This window comes from Megalobrama amblycephala, linkage group LG18 (assembly GCF_018812025.1).
Source record: "Megalobrama amblycephala isolate DHTTF-2021 linkage group LG18, ASM1881202v1, whole genome shotgun sequence".
Lineage (NCBI taxonomy): Eukaryota > Metazoa > Chordata > Actinopteri > Cypriniformes > Xenocyprididae > Megalobrama > Megalobrama amblycephala.
The window spans coordinates 18881198-18899080 of NC_063061.1; the positions used below are offsets into that span (position 1 = coordinate 18881198).

The 17883-nt window shown below is 37.0% G+C and overlaps 2 protein-coding genes and 1 non-coding gene across 3 annotated transcripts; 1 reads left to right on the top strand and 2 right to left on the bottom strand.

Annotated features, from left to right (window-relative positions):
- Positions 1 to 4695: 4695 nt before the first annotated feature.
- On the bottom strand, positions 4696 to 4767 carry trnac-gca. The gene has a single exon. It is a non-coding gene; the product is annotated as a tRNA-Cys (tRNA).
- Positions 4768 to 4891: 124 nt separating this feature from the next.
- On the top strand, positions 4892 to 10021 carry LOC125252553 (proteasome maturation protein). The gene is made up of 6 exons (XM_048165943.1): positions 4892 to 5034; positions 5529 to 5629; positions 5719 to 5779; positions 9367 to 9468; positions 9572 to 9665; positions 9869 to 10021. Exons 1-6 carry the CDS (start codon positions 5032 to 5034, stop codon positions 9934 to 9936), a joined length of 429 nt encoding a protein of 142 aa, XP_048021900.1. The 5' UTR covers positions 4892 to 5031; the 3' UTR covers positions 9937 to 10021.
- A 39-nt stretch (positions 10022 to 10060) lies between these two features.
- Positions 10061 to 17077, bottom strand: ccdc82 (coiled-coil domain containing 82). The gene is made up of 7 exons (XM_048165942.1): positions 16196 to 17077; positions 14669 to 14924; positions 14470 to 14562; positions 13562 to 13686; positions 13229 to 13399; positions 12925 to 13134; positions 10061 to 10568 (listed from the first exon to the last, which is right to left on the bottom strand). The coding sequence occupies exons 1-7, from the start codon at positions 16754 to 16756 to the stop codon at positions 10503 to 10505; spliced, it is 1482 nt and encodes a 493-aa protein (XP_048021899.1). The 5' UTR covers positions 16757 to 17077; the 3' UTR covers positions 10061 to 10502.
- Between the last annotated feature and the right edge of the window lie 806 nt (positions 17078 to 17883).

Sequence of the window (17883 nt, forward strand, 5' to 3'; positions counted from 1 at the left end):
ACTCTTCAGCATGTAAACTCATAGAAAAGAAGCCTTGAGAAAGAGTTTGACTGATAGTCTTAGTTAATGGTCATGTAGCACCTTGTGTTTCTTATTTTTTTCCTATTTATACTCTGTAAAGAAATCTCTCTCTATATATTTGCAGTATTTCAGCACAAAACTAGGATGTCATGTAAATGGTTTTGTATTATTCTTTGTGTTTGTTATTATTGTTATTAATCAGAATGACATTTCGACCTGAATCCACCATTTGGTGGAGTGTGTTAGGACATTAAACTGCTTCAGTCTCTGGCTCTGTTCTCATTTATTTGTGCGTCACTGTCTTATACACCCACGTTTCCCTCGCCATTTCAAATCCTTCCTTTTGTTGTGTCCAGAACAATGTCATAGCGTGTACGGTGTATTATTCCATTGAATTCCTTCAAGTTAAAAGTCTTTGGCGTGGATAGATTCCTCATTTTCTAAACTGGACTCCTGTTGTTTTGTGTCCAGAGTGTGATAAACATCTTTAAAATGGAGAAAAGACATTTAGTTGTCAGACATCTAATACAAAACATCACTTCCTCAGGAAACACACTGCTGGTAAAAGTGTGAGAACCTGGTTTATCTTGTCTTTGATGTCAAGAAAGATTTGATACCAATGTGCAGATGCAAATTTACAAAATGCTTCTAAAGGTCTCAGATAGACAGCACATGTCTTTGTATGTCACTGTATCAGGTCAGTTATCTAAGATTGTGTATATGCTTACCCTCATTTTGGTTTGTACATCCTTTAAGAGATTCATACTGCTCTGTTTCTCTTTGTTCAAGCTCTGTGACACATAAAACAATAATCTCTTTAAATATATCACAAAAAAATTACATTTTATAACTTAAATGAAATTAAAAATAACAAAAAGACTAAAAACAAACTAGCTGTTTTACAACATGCAACATATAATTACACTTTGAAAGTTCTAATACTTTGACTTTTTATGACCATCATTCATGTAATATTATTGCTTGCCTTTTTCGACTGTAAGATCAGTGGTTTTTCCGGAATGTAAATTGGTTTCTTGCATCTCTGAATTATTTTGGCATGAAACATGGAAACTGGAAAATTAGGTTGATATATAAATGCTGAAACATCTTTATATGAGTGGAATTGTTGATTATAATGCAAAACAAATGAAGCAATGGATTATACCTTGGTTTGAGATGAATGTGTCTCCAGTATAAATAGATAAAACATACAGATGCAATGACAGCGACCCACAGTGCTACAGCAATACTGATGAGAGGATCCTTTCCTGAGCAATTCATCTCAACAGATGCATTTTCTTCATTGACAGAAAAATTCACTAGGGCAATTGGGCAAAAATTAAATTAAATTAAATTTTAAATTAAATTAAAGTTGGTCTGAATATTACAATGTTATTCTGTTTTGGTATTACACTGTTTGTGTAAAAAACGTGTAAAATATACAATATAAATATTGGATGGGAATAAGACCAATTTTATGTATGCAGAACCAAGTTGCGAGTACATGAAATGAAATCAGTCTTACCTGAGGTATCCTGAGACATTGTTCCTGGTGTTATCAAAAATTTTATTTTATAATTTGCATTAAATTAAGGTCTAAATGCATTCAAGAATGTATATGACAGAATTCTGATTTGCACAACAGAGTGTCTTGTTAAAAGTGTGTGGGCGAGGGGCGTTAATCTGCAGAGACAAGGAAATAGCCAAGAGGTCTTCAGATGGCTTGTTGCACAAACCTGAGTTCACTTACATTTTCACCCATAGCAAACCATTTAAAGTGTAAATTATTACCTCATGACCTCATGTTTGACTCTAGTCAGGAAAAAACATTTAAATGTGTAATTTTAGTGATCAAAGATTAGTTTTAAGGGATAAAATTATTGACTACAGGGGGACTTTAAAGGCCCACTGAAGTGTCTTGAACTCACAGCCATATTCAATGTGTTGACATCATTTCATTCAAACAGGAAGACAGGAAGACATTTTGTTTATATCACAGCTCAGCCAGAGCCTTTAAGCTTGTTAAAACCTCAGTTTCCTATGCATCTCTAACCATTTCTGCTCCTAATCTCCTCCACAACGAATTAAAATGATAGCATTCTGTGCAGAATTCAAATGGGTCCGATACGTTTTGTGGCACGCCCGACATGCATGATATGATCTGTGGTCTCGTGTCTCTGGACCGGAGCAAACTGTGTGCGCATGCGGTTCACATAATCAGGCTTCATTCGCCTGAATGGAAATAATCATACTTTCTTAATCGTTCCCTATCCCCTATATAGGCTGTGTCCGAAAACTGTAAAATGCTGCCTTCTGAGGACACATTTCAAGGTAGGAAGGCATCAAGGCACATCCGAATCCAATTTTAGCTTCACTTCCTGTTTCCTGAGATACCTTAATCTGATCGATTTTTGAAGGAAGCATAGATGTATCCTTAGCTGCCTTTGATATCCCACAATCCTGTGCTTTCCATTCTGTGACAGTTGAGCTAGAAAAATAAAGATGGCGTCCGATGCTCAGTTTGTGTATAAATGTACGATTTTGACCAACATATGTCAATTTTGGTATCATTTCTATCGAGAAATTACTACTGTAATAATTAAATATTTGTTTAGTTCTCACCAAAGCTTGCGCTATATTGCTGTAGATAATTAAACTGTTACGCTGCCTCAGAAGTCTTTTCGAAATCAGTTTCGTGAGGTAACGTTACCTTCATGTACAAACGCTGCCGTACAAGTCATTCTCTTATAAGACAGCGAGGCAGCAAGACAGCTACCTAGGTTTTCGGACGCAGCCATCGTGTCATTCATCATGTAGAAAATAGTAAATGTGTGAACAAGTGACCGCAGCTTCAGCGTCTATTAATAATGTTGGGGGCGGGATGCTTTCGATTCTAGAGCACATTTGATTGGACAGAAGATCTGATGAGAAGCTGAAGTGCATGCTTATATCTCGTAAATGTGAATTTTTTCATTATTTTGGAACACACCATCTTATACCCTTAAGGCTTACGTATTCATACTAAAAGATAAAAAAACGTACATTTTGATTTCAGGGGGACTTTAAAGGGGTGGTTCAGTGTTTTTTTTTTCTAGGCTTGATTGTGTTTTGGGGGCACAGTTTAACATGTCTTAATGCGTCGTTTTTTTGAAAACGCTGTATTTTTCATATATTTTATCTTTATTCTACACCTTTCCACAGTTTCCACTGTCATATGAACGGCTCGTTTGACTTCCTTGCTTCTATGAAGCCACTCCCTCCGAAATACGCAGTGTGCTCAGAATGGTTGGCAGGTTGGTAGCTGGCCCAGTGTATCATGATTTGCTGAAGCGTCCGGAAACGCCACGCCCCTTACCATTCGTAGTTAGTGCTTCAGAGGAAATGTAAATAATAGCGCCTATATTGCTGTATCAAATCAGACCCACATGAAGAGAGTCAAGCAGAACCCCTGCAATCGCGGCTTTTAAAGGATGTTTATGAATGGTATTTCATTTTGTATTTGTGTCAAAGTGTTTAGATATGCTGTCACTGCTGTTTGTTAGCTTTCAATATACCGTTTTATCCTGATTAAAGCTTTACTGTAGCCGAATACATGACTGAGTAGTCGCATTTTTGTAAAGGTAGCGTTTAATTTATAGCATGAACAACTGTTTGTCTATGAACATAGACGTTTGTTGGTGTTTGTTGCACTAGAACTTAGCTAACTGGCTAGCAAAAACGAGTTGCTCTTTGTATATGTCCTTGATGCTTTAAAAATAGCAACAGAACTATAACATTACGTTTAAAAGACATGCACAAACAATAAAACGTACTTACAGTTTGAAGCCAATAAACAGCAGCTTCTGTTTTTAAAGTGGGAACTGCTTCATCTTTCAGTAATAGCTTTTGTGCAAATCCAGCATTGAACTCGTGTAGATTCTGGAAACTGTCTTCAGTGCCGCATCCAGTGTAGAAAATATCACAGATTATAATGGGTTCTATTATCTTTTGACGCGTCGCGTCGCGTCACGCAGCTCGCGTTCGGTGTAAACAACTCTTCCGCTTCCATTATACTGTGCCACATTGCCTCGCCCACTTTGTTGCGTGTTCCCGGGGGCGTGTTTATGTTAATTGCAAGGGTTTATGATGTCACCAACCCGGGAAGAAGCTCGTTGTAGTGCAAATAAACCGTTTTTGTAGGCAATAAACTGCCATAACTTTAAAAGACAATATCTCCGTTTGCAATAAACTTTCAGCACTGTAACTTTGCAGATACTGTTTATGCTCAAGCAGCAACATTACACACTAACTAAAGTTAAAAAAGTGAAATCGCATGTAACCACCCCTTTAACAGAGTGAGCTATGATTTGGGACAATCATTTTTTTCCTGTAAGTGAGCTGCCAAATTTGCAGTGAAACAGTCTGAGCCTGATTCTTGTAATGTAAAATGCTTAGGAAATTAAACAGCTTGAGCGAGTCTTTTCAATTGCCCATGCTTTCTTTCAGCAACTGAAAATGTTTCTTCAAACCTGATCTCGGATTAGTCACAATGATGCACTCGGTGCGTTCAGTTGCTGGCACCACTGGTCAATTCTGTGTAGTCTCGTCTGGCTTGCTTTGTTTGCATAATTTCATGTCGACAAATGTATTATGAACATTGTGTTTACTAACTATGCCAAAAAAGAGTTTGTCGTGAGGGGGCACCCGGATTTGAACCGGGGACCTCTTGATCTGCAGTCAAATGCTCTACCACTGAGCTATACCCCCATCCGCAAATCTCAAACGCGCAGATACATACTTGAACATCAGCAGGATCAAGTGCAACAGATTTTTGCAGCTTATATATGTTTAATATATATTTTTAAATACATACCCCTCTAATATATGTTGTCAAAAACGATAACAGAGCAATAATCGTGTATTAAACAGCGACAAAAAATATTCATACGTCGCGGTCACATGATAACAGTGTTTCCGGAGATTGACAGGAAGTGCATTTATGCTGATCGTTAAGACGAAATTCGCTTGAAGATGGTAATGTAGAGCTCCAGTTTATTTCATTATTGATTTATTTTGTTGCATTTCATAAGGTCGTGATATGTGTTATTTTCTTGCTCTCTATTTCATAGTGTGAAAGTATGTGCGTTTGATGTTAATAAAGTGCTTATTTGTGCTATACTGGTGTTTAGCTAGCTAACTAGCATAGCACAATAGTTCGTGTTTATTTATATTCCAGGACAGATTAATCAGTAATAATTTCCACATGAAAGTATGGATCTTTTATTATTTGCCTCGACAGAAATGAATCATTTTCAGAATTAATTTAGCCACTTAGTTGTTAGCTTCTAAATGAATTGTGATGTGTCATGGCCTTACTTTCACTTTGTATTAGTCTTAGCTGTAAAGACTGAAAACCTTAATGTAGCGTGGAAGCTTTCAACCACTCATTCAGGCCCTTTTAACCTGTGCATTTTGACTTTAGTTTCCTTTTCTTTATATTTCTATAACAATAATACTGTTTTCTGCAGAATACTCGTGGCCTGCGCTCTCAGCTGAAGGACAGTGTTCCTGTCACAGGTCTGTGTCCACAGGCTGGTCCTTATGGAGTTCAAGACTCTTTGCGAAGAGGGTGAGTTCTTCTGGCCATAGAAACCTTATAAATAAACATTTCTTTATGCTTATTTATATTCTAAAGATTTCATTTTGCTGTGACCATAGGTTCTCAAGTGTAAAAAATGAGCTTCTACCGAGTCATCCATTGGAGCTCTCTGAGAAAAATGTAAGTAAAAAAAGTAGAATGGCTGCTTGAGTGCATTGTCCTACAAAATACATCTAAATGTATATGAATACATGTGCAAGATGGACAATGGAGGGGAAAAATATATAGAACAGAACATATCAAGAAAAATATTGGTAGTAAATGATGATGCTCTTGCTAAGACCTGAAATGTATAGTGATATACAGGGAGTGCAGAATTATTAGGCAAGTTGATTTTCTGATCATATTTTTTTCCCAAGCACATTTTACCAATTCCAATCCACATCAATCTTAATAACTACTATTAATATTGTTTTTAATCATTTATAAGTGATATATAATTGTTCATGAAGGCTGGAAATGAAAAATGCCTTATATTCAGGTGTGCAGAATTATTAGGCAAGTTTTCTTTTACAGGCAAAATGAGCCAAAAAAGAGATTTAACTCAAGACTGAAAAGTCAAAAATTATTAAATACTCATGAGAAGGACACAATACTAATGCAATACTAGAAATTGCAAAGTTAAAGCATGACCAAGGGACAGCAAAATGCTCATTGGGTCAGCGGGGTCAGACAAAAACAGGTGGAAAAGAAAAGACACATGTTAACTGCAAAATAATTAAGAATTAAGGTGAAGAATTAAGTGTGAAACCATCAGGAACCCTTTAGTCTCCAGCGCCACCATTTTCCAGAACTGCAACCTACCTGGAGTCTCCAGAAGTGCAAGGTGTTAGGATCTCAGAGACTTAGGTTAGCTAAAGAATCCTAAAAAATGACCTGCACTTGATAAGAATCACAAGCTGAAGTGTTATAAAATACATGAAGACTGGGTTTTAATAGGGCTTATAGACAGACAGCTTGAGAGTGACTCCTGAAGGACCAGCACCACATCCTCTTGTACCACTGTTTGAAGAATTTATCCAGAATCTGGCAGTAAGGTGTTTGAGTTCACTTTTAGTCCATCTCTTATCCTGAAATGTCTGTCTTGCAGAGATGGACTAAAAATGATCTTCCAAAACTTACTGCCAGATTCTGGAAGATAAATTCTTCAAACAGTGGTACAAGAGGATGTGGTGCTGGTCCTTCAGGAGTCACTCTCAATCTTTCTGTCTATAAGGCCTATAAAAACCCAGTCTTCATGTATTTCATAACACTTCAGCTTGTGATTCTTATCAAGTGCGGGTCATTTTTTAGGATTCTTTAGCTAACCTAAGTCTCTGAGATCCTAACACCTTGCACTTCTGGAGACTCCAGGTAGGTTGCAGTTCTGGAAAATGGTGGCGCTGGAGACTAAAGGGTTCCTGATGGTTTCACACTTAATTCTTCACCTTAATTCTTAATTATTTTGCAGTTAACATGTGTCTTTTCTTTTCCACCTGTTTTTGTCTGACCCCGCTGACCCAATGAGCATTTTGCTGTCCCTTGGTCATGCTTTAACTTTGCAATTTCTAGTATTGCATTAGTATTGCGTCCTTCTCATGAGTATTTAATAATTTTTGACTTTTCAGTCTGAGTTAAATCTCTTTTTTGGCTCATTTTGCCTGTAAAAGAAAACTTGCCTAATAATTCTGCACACCTGAATATAAGGCATTTTTCATTTCCAGCCTTCATGAACAATTATATATCACTTATAAATGATTAAAAACAATATTAATAGTAGTTATTAAGATTGATGTGGATTGGAATTGGTAAAATGTGCTTGGGAAAAAAATATGATCAGAAAATCAACTTGCCTAATAATTCTGCACTCCCTGTACATCATTTTAAATAGTCACATATATACAAAATATATTGCATAATTGTTAAATAACATAGTAGCACTGATTTATAATAAATTTAATATACAAACATTAGAAAAAACTCGAATTATTGTATATGCCATATAGGTAACAGTTCATTACCATTAAAGGATTAAGTTCACTTTCAAATAAAATTTTCCTGATAATTTACTCACCCCCATGTCATACAAGATGTTCATGTCTTTCTTTCACCAGTCGAAAAGAAATGAAGGTTTTTGATGAAAACATTCCAGGATTATTCTCCTTATAATGGACTTCAATGGGCTCCAAACGGTTGAAGGTCAAAATTAGTTTCAGTGCAGCTTCAAAGGGCTTTAAACGATACCAGATGAGGAATAAGGGTCTTATCTAGTGAAACAATCGGTCATTTTCGAAAAAAATGTAAATGTATATGCTTTATATAAACAAATCTTTGCCTTGCACGTGCTTCCTCTTTCCGTATTCGTCAAGTCAAGTCACCTTTATTTATATAGTGCTTTTTACAATGCAGATTGTGTCAAAGCAGCTTTACAGTGATAACTGGTATATAATTTTGGCTGCACAGCAGCTCTTAAAGAATAGTGTCAATGCAGGCAGATCAAAAGCACTGTTGAATAAATGTCAAGAATACTGTTGAATATCGAATGTCAAGTCAAATGTCAAGTGTCCCCAACTAAGCAAGCCAAAGGCGACAGCGGCAAGGAACCCAAACTCCAACAGGTGACATCAGGTGGCAAATAGGTGTTAAAATGGAGAAAAAAAACCTTGGGAGAAACCAGGCTTAGTCGGGGGGCCAGTTCTCCTCTGGTGAACAGTGCTTTGTTACGATTCAAAAAGCTTATGGAATACGGAAGTGTGGTTTTGGCGGAACCACGTGGAAGGCAATCATTTGTTTATATAAAGCATATACATTTACATTTTTTTTTTTTTTTTTCGAAAATGACTGATCTTTTCGCTAGATAAGACCCTTATTCCTCATCTGGTATCGTTTAAAGCCCTTTGAAGCTGCACTGAAACTGTAATTTTGACCTTCAACCATTTGGAGACCATTGAAGTCCACTATAAGGAGAATAATCCTGGAATGTTTTCATCAAAAACCTTCATTTCTTTTCGACTGAAGAAAGAAAGACATGAACATCTTGGATGACATGGAGGGTGAGTAAATTATCAGGAAAATTTTATTTGAAAGTGAACTAATCCTTTAAATAATAAGCCTCAGAAACATATAAAATAAATAGCCATTAGCTCAATAAGTGTGTATTGAATCCACCAATGCTTATTAGTGTTGAGCTTTTAAGTGGAATGTAGTGTCAAATGTTGGCCTGTCACAATTCATTTATCATCTAATCATGGTTATTCAATCTAATTGCAATTATTTGGGATAACCGCAATAATTTCAATCACATTTTGCCAAAGAATATTTTAAAAAAAAAAAAAAAAAAACATACAAAATGAAGGTCTGTGTTTAATCATACTGCATTGTATTATATTATAGTTATTTTAATACTGTCAAAGTATTAAATCATATTGTCTTATTTTATTATTTTTTAAATTATATTTATGATACCAAGTTAACGTATTAGGCTTACACTGTGACGAGCAAAACCGAATTATATTCATCAGCACAAAATTCATGATTGTGATTTATAACCAGCTTCATTTTAGTGTCTGTTACACATACTTTCTATGGTAACAGTAAATTATGAATAATTACAAGCACTTAACCCTATAGTAAAAATGTTATTCACGTTTACTCTGTACTTGTAATTACACTGTAACAAGGACATCTTTAAACAAAGTGTAACCCCAGTTTGTATTATGTGACACCAGTTCCAGCTTAACCAGGACAAGATGAATTTCAACACACTAAGGAACATCCAGGGTCTCCACGCACCCCTCAAACTACAGATGGAGTACAGAGCGGCTAGACAGGTATTGTTTATGACTCTTGCTCACATGTAAATTATACCATAAACTGTACACACTAAGCTCATTATGACCATTGTATTTAAACACTGCACTTGCTTTCTTTCAGATTCAGCGTTTGCCCTTCCTGCCAAGCTCAAATCTGGCCCTGGATACCCTCAGAGGTAGTGATGACTACATTGGCTTTGAGGACATCCTCAATGGTATGAAGATACATCCGTCATAACACACACACGTTACCTTTCATGTTCTCAAAGTTATGAGCTGTTTAGTTTCTTGCTTGAGTTTGCTTTATAAGAATATGGTAGTAGTGATTTCTGGTTGTATTACAGTTTATTTGGACAATTTGACAAGTGATTTTTGTGCAGTATACTAGGTTCATATATAACTTTCCCCCCCCCCTCAGATCCTGTCCAGAGTGAAATGATGGGCGATCCTCACATCATGACCGAATACAAGCTTGGTGTCCTGTGAGGATGCCGTTTCAGCACGAGTCTGTAGATTATGTTATATGCATTGTTTGACTGCTGTTTCTAATAAAATGTACAATTTGAATTCAGAAATCGTTTGTGGTGCAAAACATGACATTTAGCAGAACCTGGTTATGAATCTTGTTTATTACAAGAACAATGAAACACTAAAATCGCTTGGATGCATTTATGCAGAAGTGTTAATATGAGATTACTTACAAATGAAGGCTTAAAAACAGACATATCTTTGAAAGCACAATGAATCAGGGTAAAATACTGTATTTTCCTGATTTTTAAATCCTCAGGATTTGGACAAATTTGTTACATTTTGGGGTGCAGCTTGTAATATTGTTTGTATATATTGAGTATTGTGTACTCAGCACTGAATTTGTAACAATCATGCAGAAGCAATTTATACAGCAGTGTGATTATAAAATGAAAACGCTAAAACTTCAGGGCACATACTTTTCAAAAACCCGAAAGTTAGCCATGCTTTAACAAAAAAAAAAAAAAAAAATATTTACAAAAATAAGAGGGTAGATCGATGCCATTAGGATGAGTTTATTCTTTTCAGTCCAGCTTTTCTTCCTGGAAGTAATCGGCAGAATTGAGATGTTCCTGAAACTTCTCATATTGCTAAATGGATAGAAAGAAAAAAGGAATCAGTGTGCTCATACACATTTAAAGGGATAGTTCACCCAAAAATGAAAATTCTCTCATCATTTACTCACCCTCATGCCATCCCTGATGTATATGGCTTTCTTTCTTCAGATAAGCACAAAGAAGATTTTTAGCAAAAATAATCCATCTCTGTGAGTCCATATAATGGCACTGAATGGATGTCGCTCGGTTGAAGCTTGCTTAACCACACAGCGATCATGACAGTAATCCATACAACCCCATGGATGAATCAATGTCTTCTGAAGCGAAATGATAGATGTCCCTCTTGTGATCGCTCACATGACAGTCGACTGGAAGCCATGATTTATAGTTAAAAAGTAAAAAATATCACTATTTTTCTTACACCTGTCATTTAATTTAAGACGACATTGGGTCTCATTCACTAAGCAAGTGTACACACAAATTTGTGAGTGAAATCTGTGTATGAAAATCATGATTCGCCAAAAACTTTAGTATTAAAATGTATTTTCTGTGTTTCCTTCTATAATTATAAATTAATAATTAATAAATAATGCCATTCAATTTCATCTTAAAGGGTTAGTTTACCAAAAATGACAATTCTGTCATTAATTACTCACCCTCATGTTGTTCCACACCCATAAGACCTTTGTTCATCTTCAGAACACAAATTAAGATATTTTTGATGAAATCCACGGGTATCTGATCCACAACACAGTCATTGCACCTTTTGACATCCAGAAAGGTAGTTGAAAACATGGTTAAAATAGCAAACGTGCATACAGTGGTTTTGTTTTTGCACACAAAAAGTATTCTCATCACTTCATAACATTAAGGTTGAACCACTGTAGTCACGTTGACTATTTTAACCAAGTTTTCAACTACCTTTCTGGGCGTCAAAAGCTGCAATGACGTTGCTGCCTATGTGTGGATCAGATACCCTCGCATTTCATCTTAATTTTTGTTCTGAATATGAACGAAGGTCTTACGGGTGTAGAACGACTTGAAGGTGAGTAATTAATGACAGAAATGTCATTTTTGGGTGAACTAACCCTTTAAATATTTCATATACAGTGAAAGAGTAAGAAAAGCTGCGTAATGGCTTCAGCTGCGCGGTTTCTCTGAATAATGCAGATTTACGCGCATGTACAGCTGGTTAATCAGAGGTCTGTAATAAAAGGTGTTTATTATGATTGAACTGGTTTCGAGAATGACACACTTGGCATCGCTCGAGGATCTGGCGAGAACACGTCTACAGAGATTGGCATAATATGTTTGACAAGAGTGACGAAATGCTGAAAAGGAAAGGTTGTGTGGAAAGCCCTTATATAGAGATGGTTTTGGCATGTTTTATGCGAATGACTAAACTTGTGCACGTGACCGCTCATTTAGAATAGTACAAATTCACTAACATTTGAATGAGATTATGAACAAATTCATGTGCGTATGGACTTCTTGTGAACTAGATGGAGACTTTTGTTACACGGGAAGCTCTCCTGTGCGTACAATTGCGAAATAATCGTTTTCGTTTTAAAACTCAAAACTTTTGCTTCGGTTATGCCTGTTGTTTGCACTACTCCGGCGTTTTCGACCCTCGAAAATGGAGACTTTTGAAAACGATAGCATGGCTGCCCATGCCCATGCTCTCTGCGTATCCTTGATGACTGTGTAAACAATAACATAGAGACTAAAAAGCAATCTTTGCTGGCTTTGTTGTCATTTTTAGCAGCTACTGTGCAGTTAAACTTAAACTAAAGCAATATTTTAATACTGCAGCTACCTACATGTGCAAGAAGCAACTGTTTACACTTGTATGCCCAGTGTGCATGCGTGAACGGTCATGTGACATGCGTTTTTGGTCGTGTAGTGTTGACGGAGATAATTTCTAAAATGCTGTGGAAATGCCATTGTAGTGGATCTTTCCATTTTAAAAAGCCGTTTTAAAACGAAAACGCACTAGTGTAAACGGGGCCTGTGATCCATAGATTCATCCACTGGGGTCGTACGGATTACTGTCAAGATTGCTGTGTGTGGTTTTTCAAGTGTCAACAGATCGACAACGATTCAGTGCCATTATATGGACTCACAGAGATGGACTATTTTCCTAAAAATTTCCTATGTCAGGGGTGTCCAAACTCAGTCCTGGAGGGCCACTGTCCTGCAGAGTTTAGCTCCAACTTGCCTCAACACACCTGCTTGGAAGTTTCTAGTATGCCAAGTAAGACCCTGATCAGCTGGTTCAGTTGTGTTTAATTGGGATTGGAGCTGAACTCTGCAAGAAATTCGCCCTTGGGTGAACTATCCCTTCAAGTAGCTTTCAAAGACACAGAAAGAGCAGGTTCCATATTCCCACCTCACTGATCCAGCCTCCATCCTGCAGTTTGGTAAACACCTTGTTGACTGTGTCCTTAACTGGTTCGTTGTCCTCTCCTGTTTCCTCTTCCTGTATTTCCTTCTGAGCTTCTAAAGCTGTACGACACCTCTCAAACAGATGGTATTTAAAGTGCTTCAGGGCATGGTAGACCTCAGTACGACTGGCACAGACAGAGCCAACATAGAAACTCTGCAATTGTTAAACATTCGATCAAGAAGCATTCGAAATATATCTTCAAACAAAATATGGTCAAATTGTTTAAGTGATTTGCATGAAAAACAACCTGGTAATCATCAGGCATGAACTGGTCCTCCTGCAGGGTGTTGTTGTGGTACAACTGGCCAGAGAGCCGCACGGTGAAGCGGCCCGTCCTGTGAAGCTCACAGGCTTCACATCCCTTCGTCTGGGTCCTTGCCATCAAAACCCGCAACTTGGGATAACATTCTACCCTTTCCTTTACATAAATAAAAACGGTAAATAGACATGAAAGTATGTATTAATCTACACCACACCATGACTGTTTCAAAATAGTAAAGCAAGCAATTATACTTAGAAATGTTACAGCTTTTCATTAAAAAGACAAAGAGAAACACAAAGGGGTTTTATCTTATCTTACTTTGTAACGCTCTTTCCAGCGGCTCCTTTGCTTCAGGTTCTCCAGGCGGGGAAGAACCAATCGCTCATCAAAATGAAGCAATGACGATTTCATCTCCTGGGCGTATCGCTTTGTTCGTTCACCACCTGTAGTCATTGATACAAATGGAAAAATATATACACTACCATTCAAATGTTTGGGGGATGTACGATTTTTTAATCAAGACAGCATTAATCTAAAATACATTTTATATATATATTTTATAATGCCAAATGCCAGGCATTACTCCAGTCTTCAGTGTCACATGATCCTTCAGAAATCATTCTACGTTGATTTGGTCCTCAAGAAACATTTCTTATTATTATCAATGTTGAAAACAGCTGCGCTGCTTAATATTTTTTTGAAAAACTGTGATACATTTTTTCCCAGGATTCTTTGATGAATAGAAAGATAAAAAAGAACATTATTTCTTTTAAAAAGAAATAATTAAACATAATATCATCAATTTAATGTCCTTGCTGAATATAAGTATTTATATCTTAGTGTGTGTATACATATATATACACACAAACAAATTAGGGCTGTCAATAGATTAAAATTTTTAATCGCAATTAATCACTCCCTTTTTGAGAGATAAATCGCGATTAAGCGCACACTTATCGTAAGAAGTACTTAAAAGTATTTTGTCAACATTTGCTTTTTAAACAATCAGATTGGACAATTTCAGTCATTTCCTTTAATTGCCAAAACTAAGACACAGCACAACTTATTCTGACATGTAAGGGCATCTTATTTTCCTAGTCAACAAAAACACTGATTTTGAATAAACTGCATGCATTAACAGCCCTAATATATATATTATGTATACACACACACACACACACGTATATTCAGTGCTAATAAGAGAAGGAATAACTTGATGAACGTACTGTAAAGTGAACTGAGGAAAGTTGAGTCCAGTACATTGATCAGCAAGGCTTTGACCACCACCTGGAAGTGGGTGAGCTGAGATCCTGTGATAACTGTAAAGAGAATTGAAACATGAGATCTTCTAATTAATTTAAACGTTAAAGACACATCTACACGTTTCCAAACTGCAAACAAAAGGCCACAAGCACATAGTCTTACACTGGCGTGGAAGGTGAGAGAGAAAGGCCTTGTCTTTGTTCTCCCCCTCTTCCTCCTGCTCTTTATAATTTTTCTGTTCATCTTCCTCCACAATAAAATCCTTCAGACTGTCACTACTATCAGCAAGTTTTTCCTCCTCGCTGCTGTTCAGAGGATTGTCGTTGTCTTCCACACTAGATTCATCACCAGTATCGTCTGCTTTACTTTGCTCTTCAACTTTGTCCTCCTTGATCTCCTCTTCCTCTTCTTCTGAACCCTGCAGAAAACAAATCAACAAGGTATACAGTTAACCAATACTTTTCAAGGGAACGCTGTTGTTTTGTCGCCATTACTGTTATTTTTGTAACAACATGATGTTATATATCATTATTAAAGTGTCGACAGTAGAAATTGTAAATGGTTGAAACATTTTTAAAGGATTAGTTCACTTTCAAATAAAATTTTCCTGATAATTTACTCACCCCCATGTCATCCAAGATGTTCATGTCTTTCTTTCTTCAGTCGAAAAGAAATTAAGATTTTTGATGAAAACATTCCAGGATTATTCTCCTTACAGTGGACTTCAGTGGCCTCCAAACGGTTGAAGGTCAAAATTACAGTTTCAGTGCAGCTTCAAAGGGCTTTAAACGATACCAGACGAGGAATAAGGGTCTTATCTAGTGAAACGATTGGTCATTTTCGTAAAAAATACAAATGTATATGCTTTATAACGAATGTGGCGCCAGTTCCGTTTTTTCCATAAGTAGAATAGGGAAGGCGTAGGACATACAGCATAAGCTTTTTGAAGAATAAAGAAAGCGGAAGCACGTGCAATGCGATCATTTGTGTTTATAAAGCATATGCATTTATATTTTTTTTTAAAAATGGCCGATCGTTTTGCTAGATAAGACACTTATTCCTCGTCTGGTATCGTTTAAAGCCCTTTGAAGCTGCACTGAAACTGTAATTTTGACCTTCAACTGTTTGGAGTCCATTGAAGTCCACTATAAGGAGTATAATCCTGGAATGTTTTCATCAAAAAACTTAATTTCTTTTCGACTGAAGAAAGAAAGACATGGACATTGTGGATGACATGGGGGTGAGTAAATTATCAGGAAATTTTTATTTGAAAGTGAACTAATCCTTTAATTTGTATAGAAGCTATTCAGTGAATAAAATTTACATGAATCGGATAATTGGTGATGCTCTAGAAGAAAAATAGTACATATTAGGTTTTCCTGAACTATGTGTCAAAGAAGCAAGTTTTTCATATTCACAAATTCCTCAGCTCTAGAAATCTCCCCAATTATTTCTACAAGGAAAGTTAAATATTGTTTTTGTGGTAAACTATTTGTAGGTTTCTCCCCAAAATTTTTATCAAATCGAGCAGACAAACATAGCCTGCAGCAGTATAGCAATGTAAATAATTAACTTGAAATAAATATGCAGTGTTTTTTTTTCTTCTTCTAAGGACTCAAGAGGTTATGGTGGTTGACCCCGCGATTATATGACTATATACTGTTTCTTGCTCTGTCCTGGTCAACTTACCAACGTCCTGCGCCTGCGTCGCGGGGTTCCCGACTTTCTTCTCTTCGACAGCTCCATGAGTTTATTCTTTCTCTCTCTTCTCTTGGCAGCAGCTTCTTTTACCTCTGCCTCTCTCTTCTTCTCCCGCAGAGCCTCGTCCTCAGAGTCCTCCGGCAGCCTGAGCCGTTTTCTCTGCAGTACTCTCCTGAGCGGCTCTCCGCCGACGTCGCTGGAGGAATCGCTAGAATCGCTGGAAGTGGAGCTGTCATCTAGAGCAGCAGGAGCGGGGGCTGGTCTTTTCCTCTTTTGACGGGACACGGTGCATTTCTCGTCCGTCTCGCTGCTGTCGTCCCCGTCACTCTCGCGTGCTCTGTAAGAGCTGTCGGAGGAACCGGGCTCCTCTTCGGAGTTCTGGTACTCGCTCTCTGAACTGACGCTGGTTGTGCTGGCGTACGAGCCCTCGTCGCTGTCATCCAGCATACTATCAATGGGATTCACGCGCGTCTTTTTCTTGTCAATGCGAGACTTTGGGGGCGCGCATTTTCGCCTTAACCCAAACAGCTTTCCTACGCTTTTCATCATTTTTGCGGAGAAAAAGTGACACTTGATTTAACTACCAAGAGAATTGTTGTTATTTATTTTTTTATTTTTTAAAAACTTAATCTATTTTAGCCAGTTGTTATGTATCTACAGACGCATGATGAGCAACAGGATGCTGCGTGCGCGTGCTGTCAAATTACATTCCCGTCTCGTGAATGATCATTCAGTTATTTTTCTCATATTAAATCATTGATCCGAGCTTGCAGATGAAGATAAAGCCCAGACTATTGTTGTAATCAATATTTTACGAATGATTTGAATAAATATGCTTATCAGCATGTATCATTCTTCTCCAGTCCGCCACACGCGCCAATAACATTAGGGGGCGTGTCTGTGTTTTTGTAGATACGCACTTCCGCAGTTAGCTTCGCATCAGCTCGGACAAACGCGCCACCCAAAGACTAGGAGAATAGTTGCATCATATTTTTATCCGCAAAAGGTGGTTTTATATTTTTAATAGATTGAATTTAAACATTGATAACAATATGACTGTAGAATAGTATTAGTATGCCTATAGCATGCCTTTCTTATTTAAGCAGGATTTCTCTGTGATGCAGATGAACACATATGGTCAGAAGGAAGAGCAGGTAACGACCCCCAATGTCCAGATTTCATATTTAGTAATATTATTTTCACTATTAGAAGAAAATAAATTTCATATACATTTTCCAGTATGTTTTGAACCAAAGAACCAACCTATATCCTACATTTCCGACAGGTAAGCTGGAAGAGGGATGCATATTAATTTTCATGAGGAAGCGATGTCTGCTGCCCTCATGTGGCTGTTAGAGGAAACACAACCACTTCACTCCAGCCACTTCTGCAGGTGAATGAAATGACCTAATGGACACTGGCCAGTGATTTTCAATGAAAGAATAAGGAATAGGGAAATTCAAACATGAAATATGATCACATGCTTCTGAAGATTGTTAGAAACATTACATTTGAATTATCTAGAGTCTAGTTGTGAAGTTGTCACAAGGGCAATAATTCAACTTAAAAAAAAAAAGTCTAACTAAACAAATGATTGTTTTCTTTAGCAATGGTTTATATGTTGGTTTCAAACACTAAATAAGGATGATTTTTATGAATTCTGTACTCCAAAAATA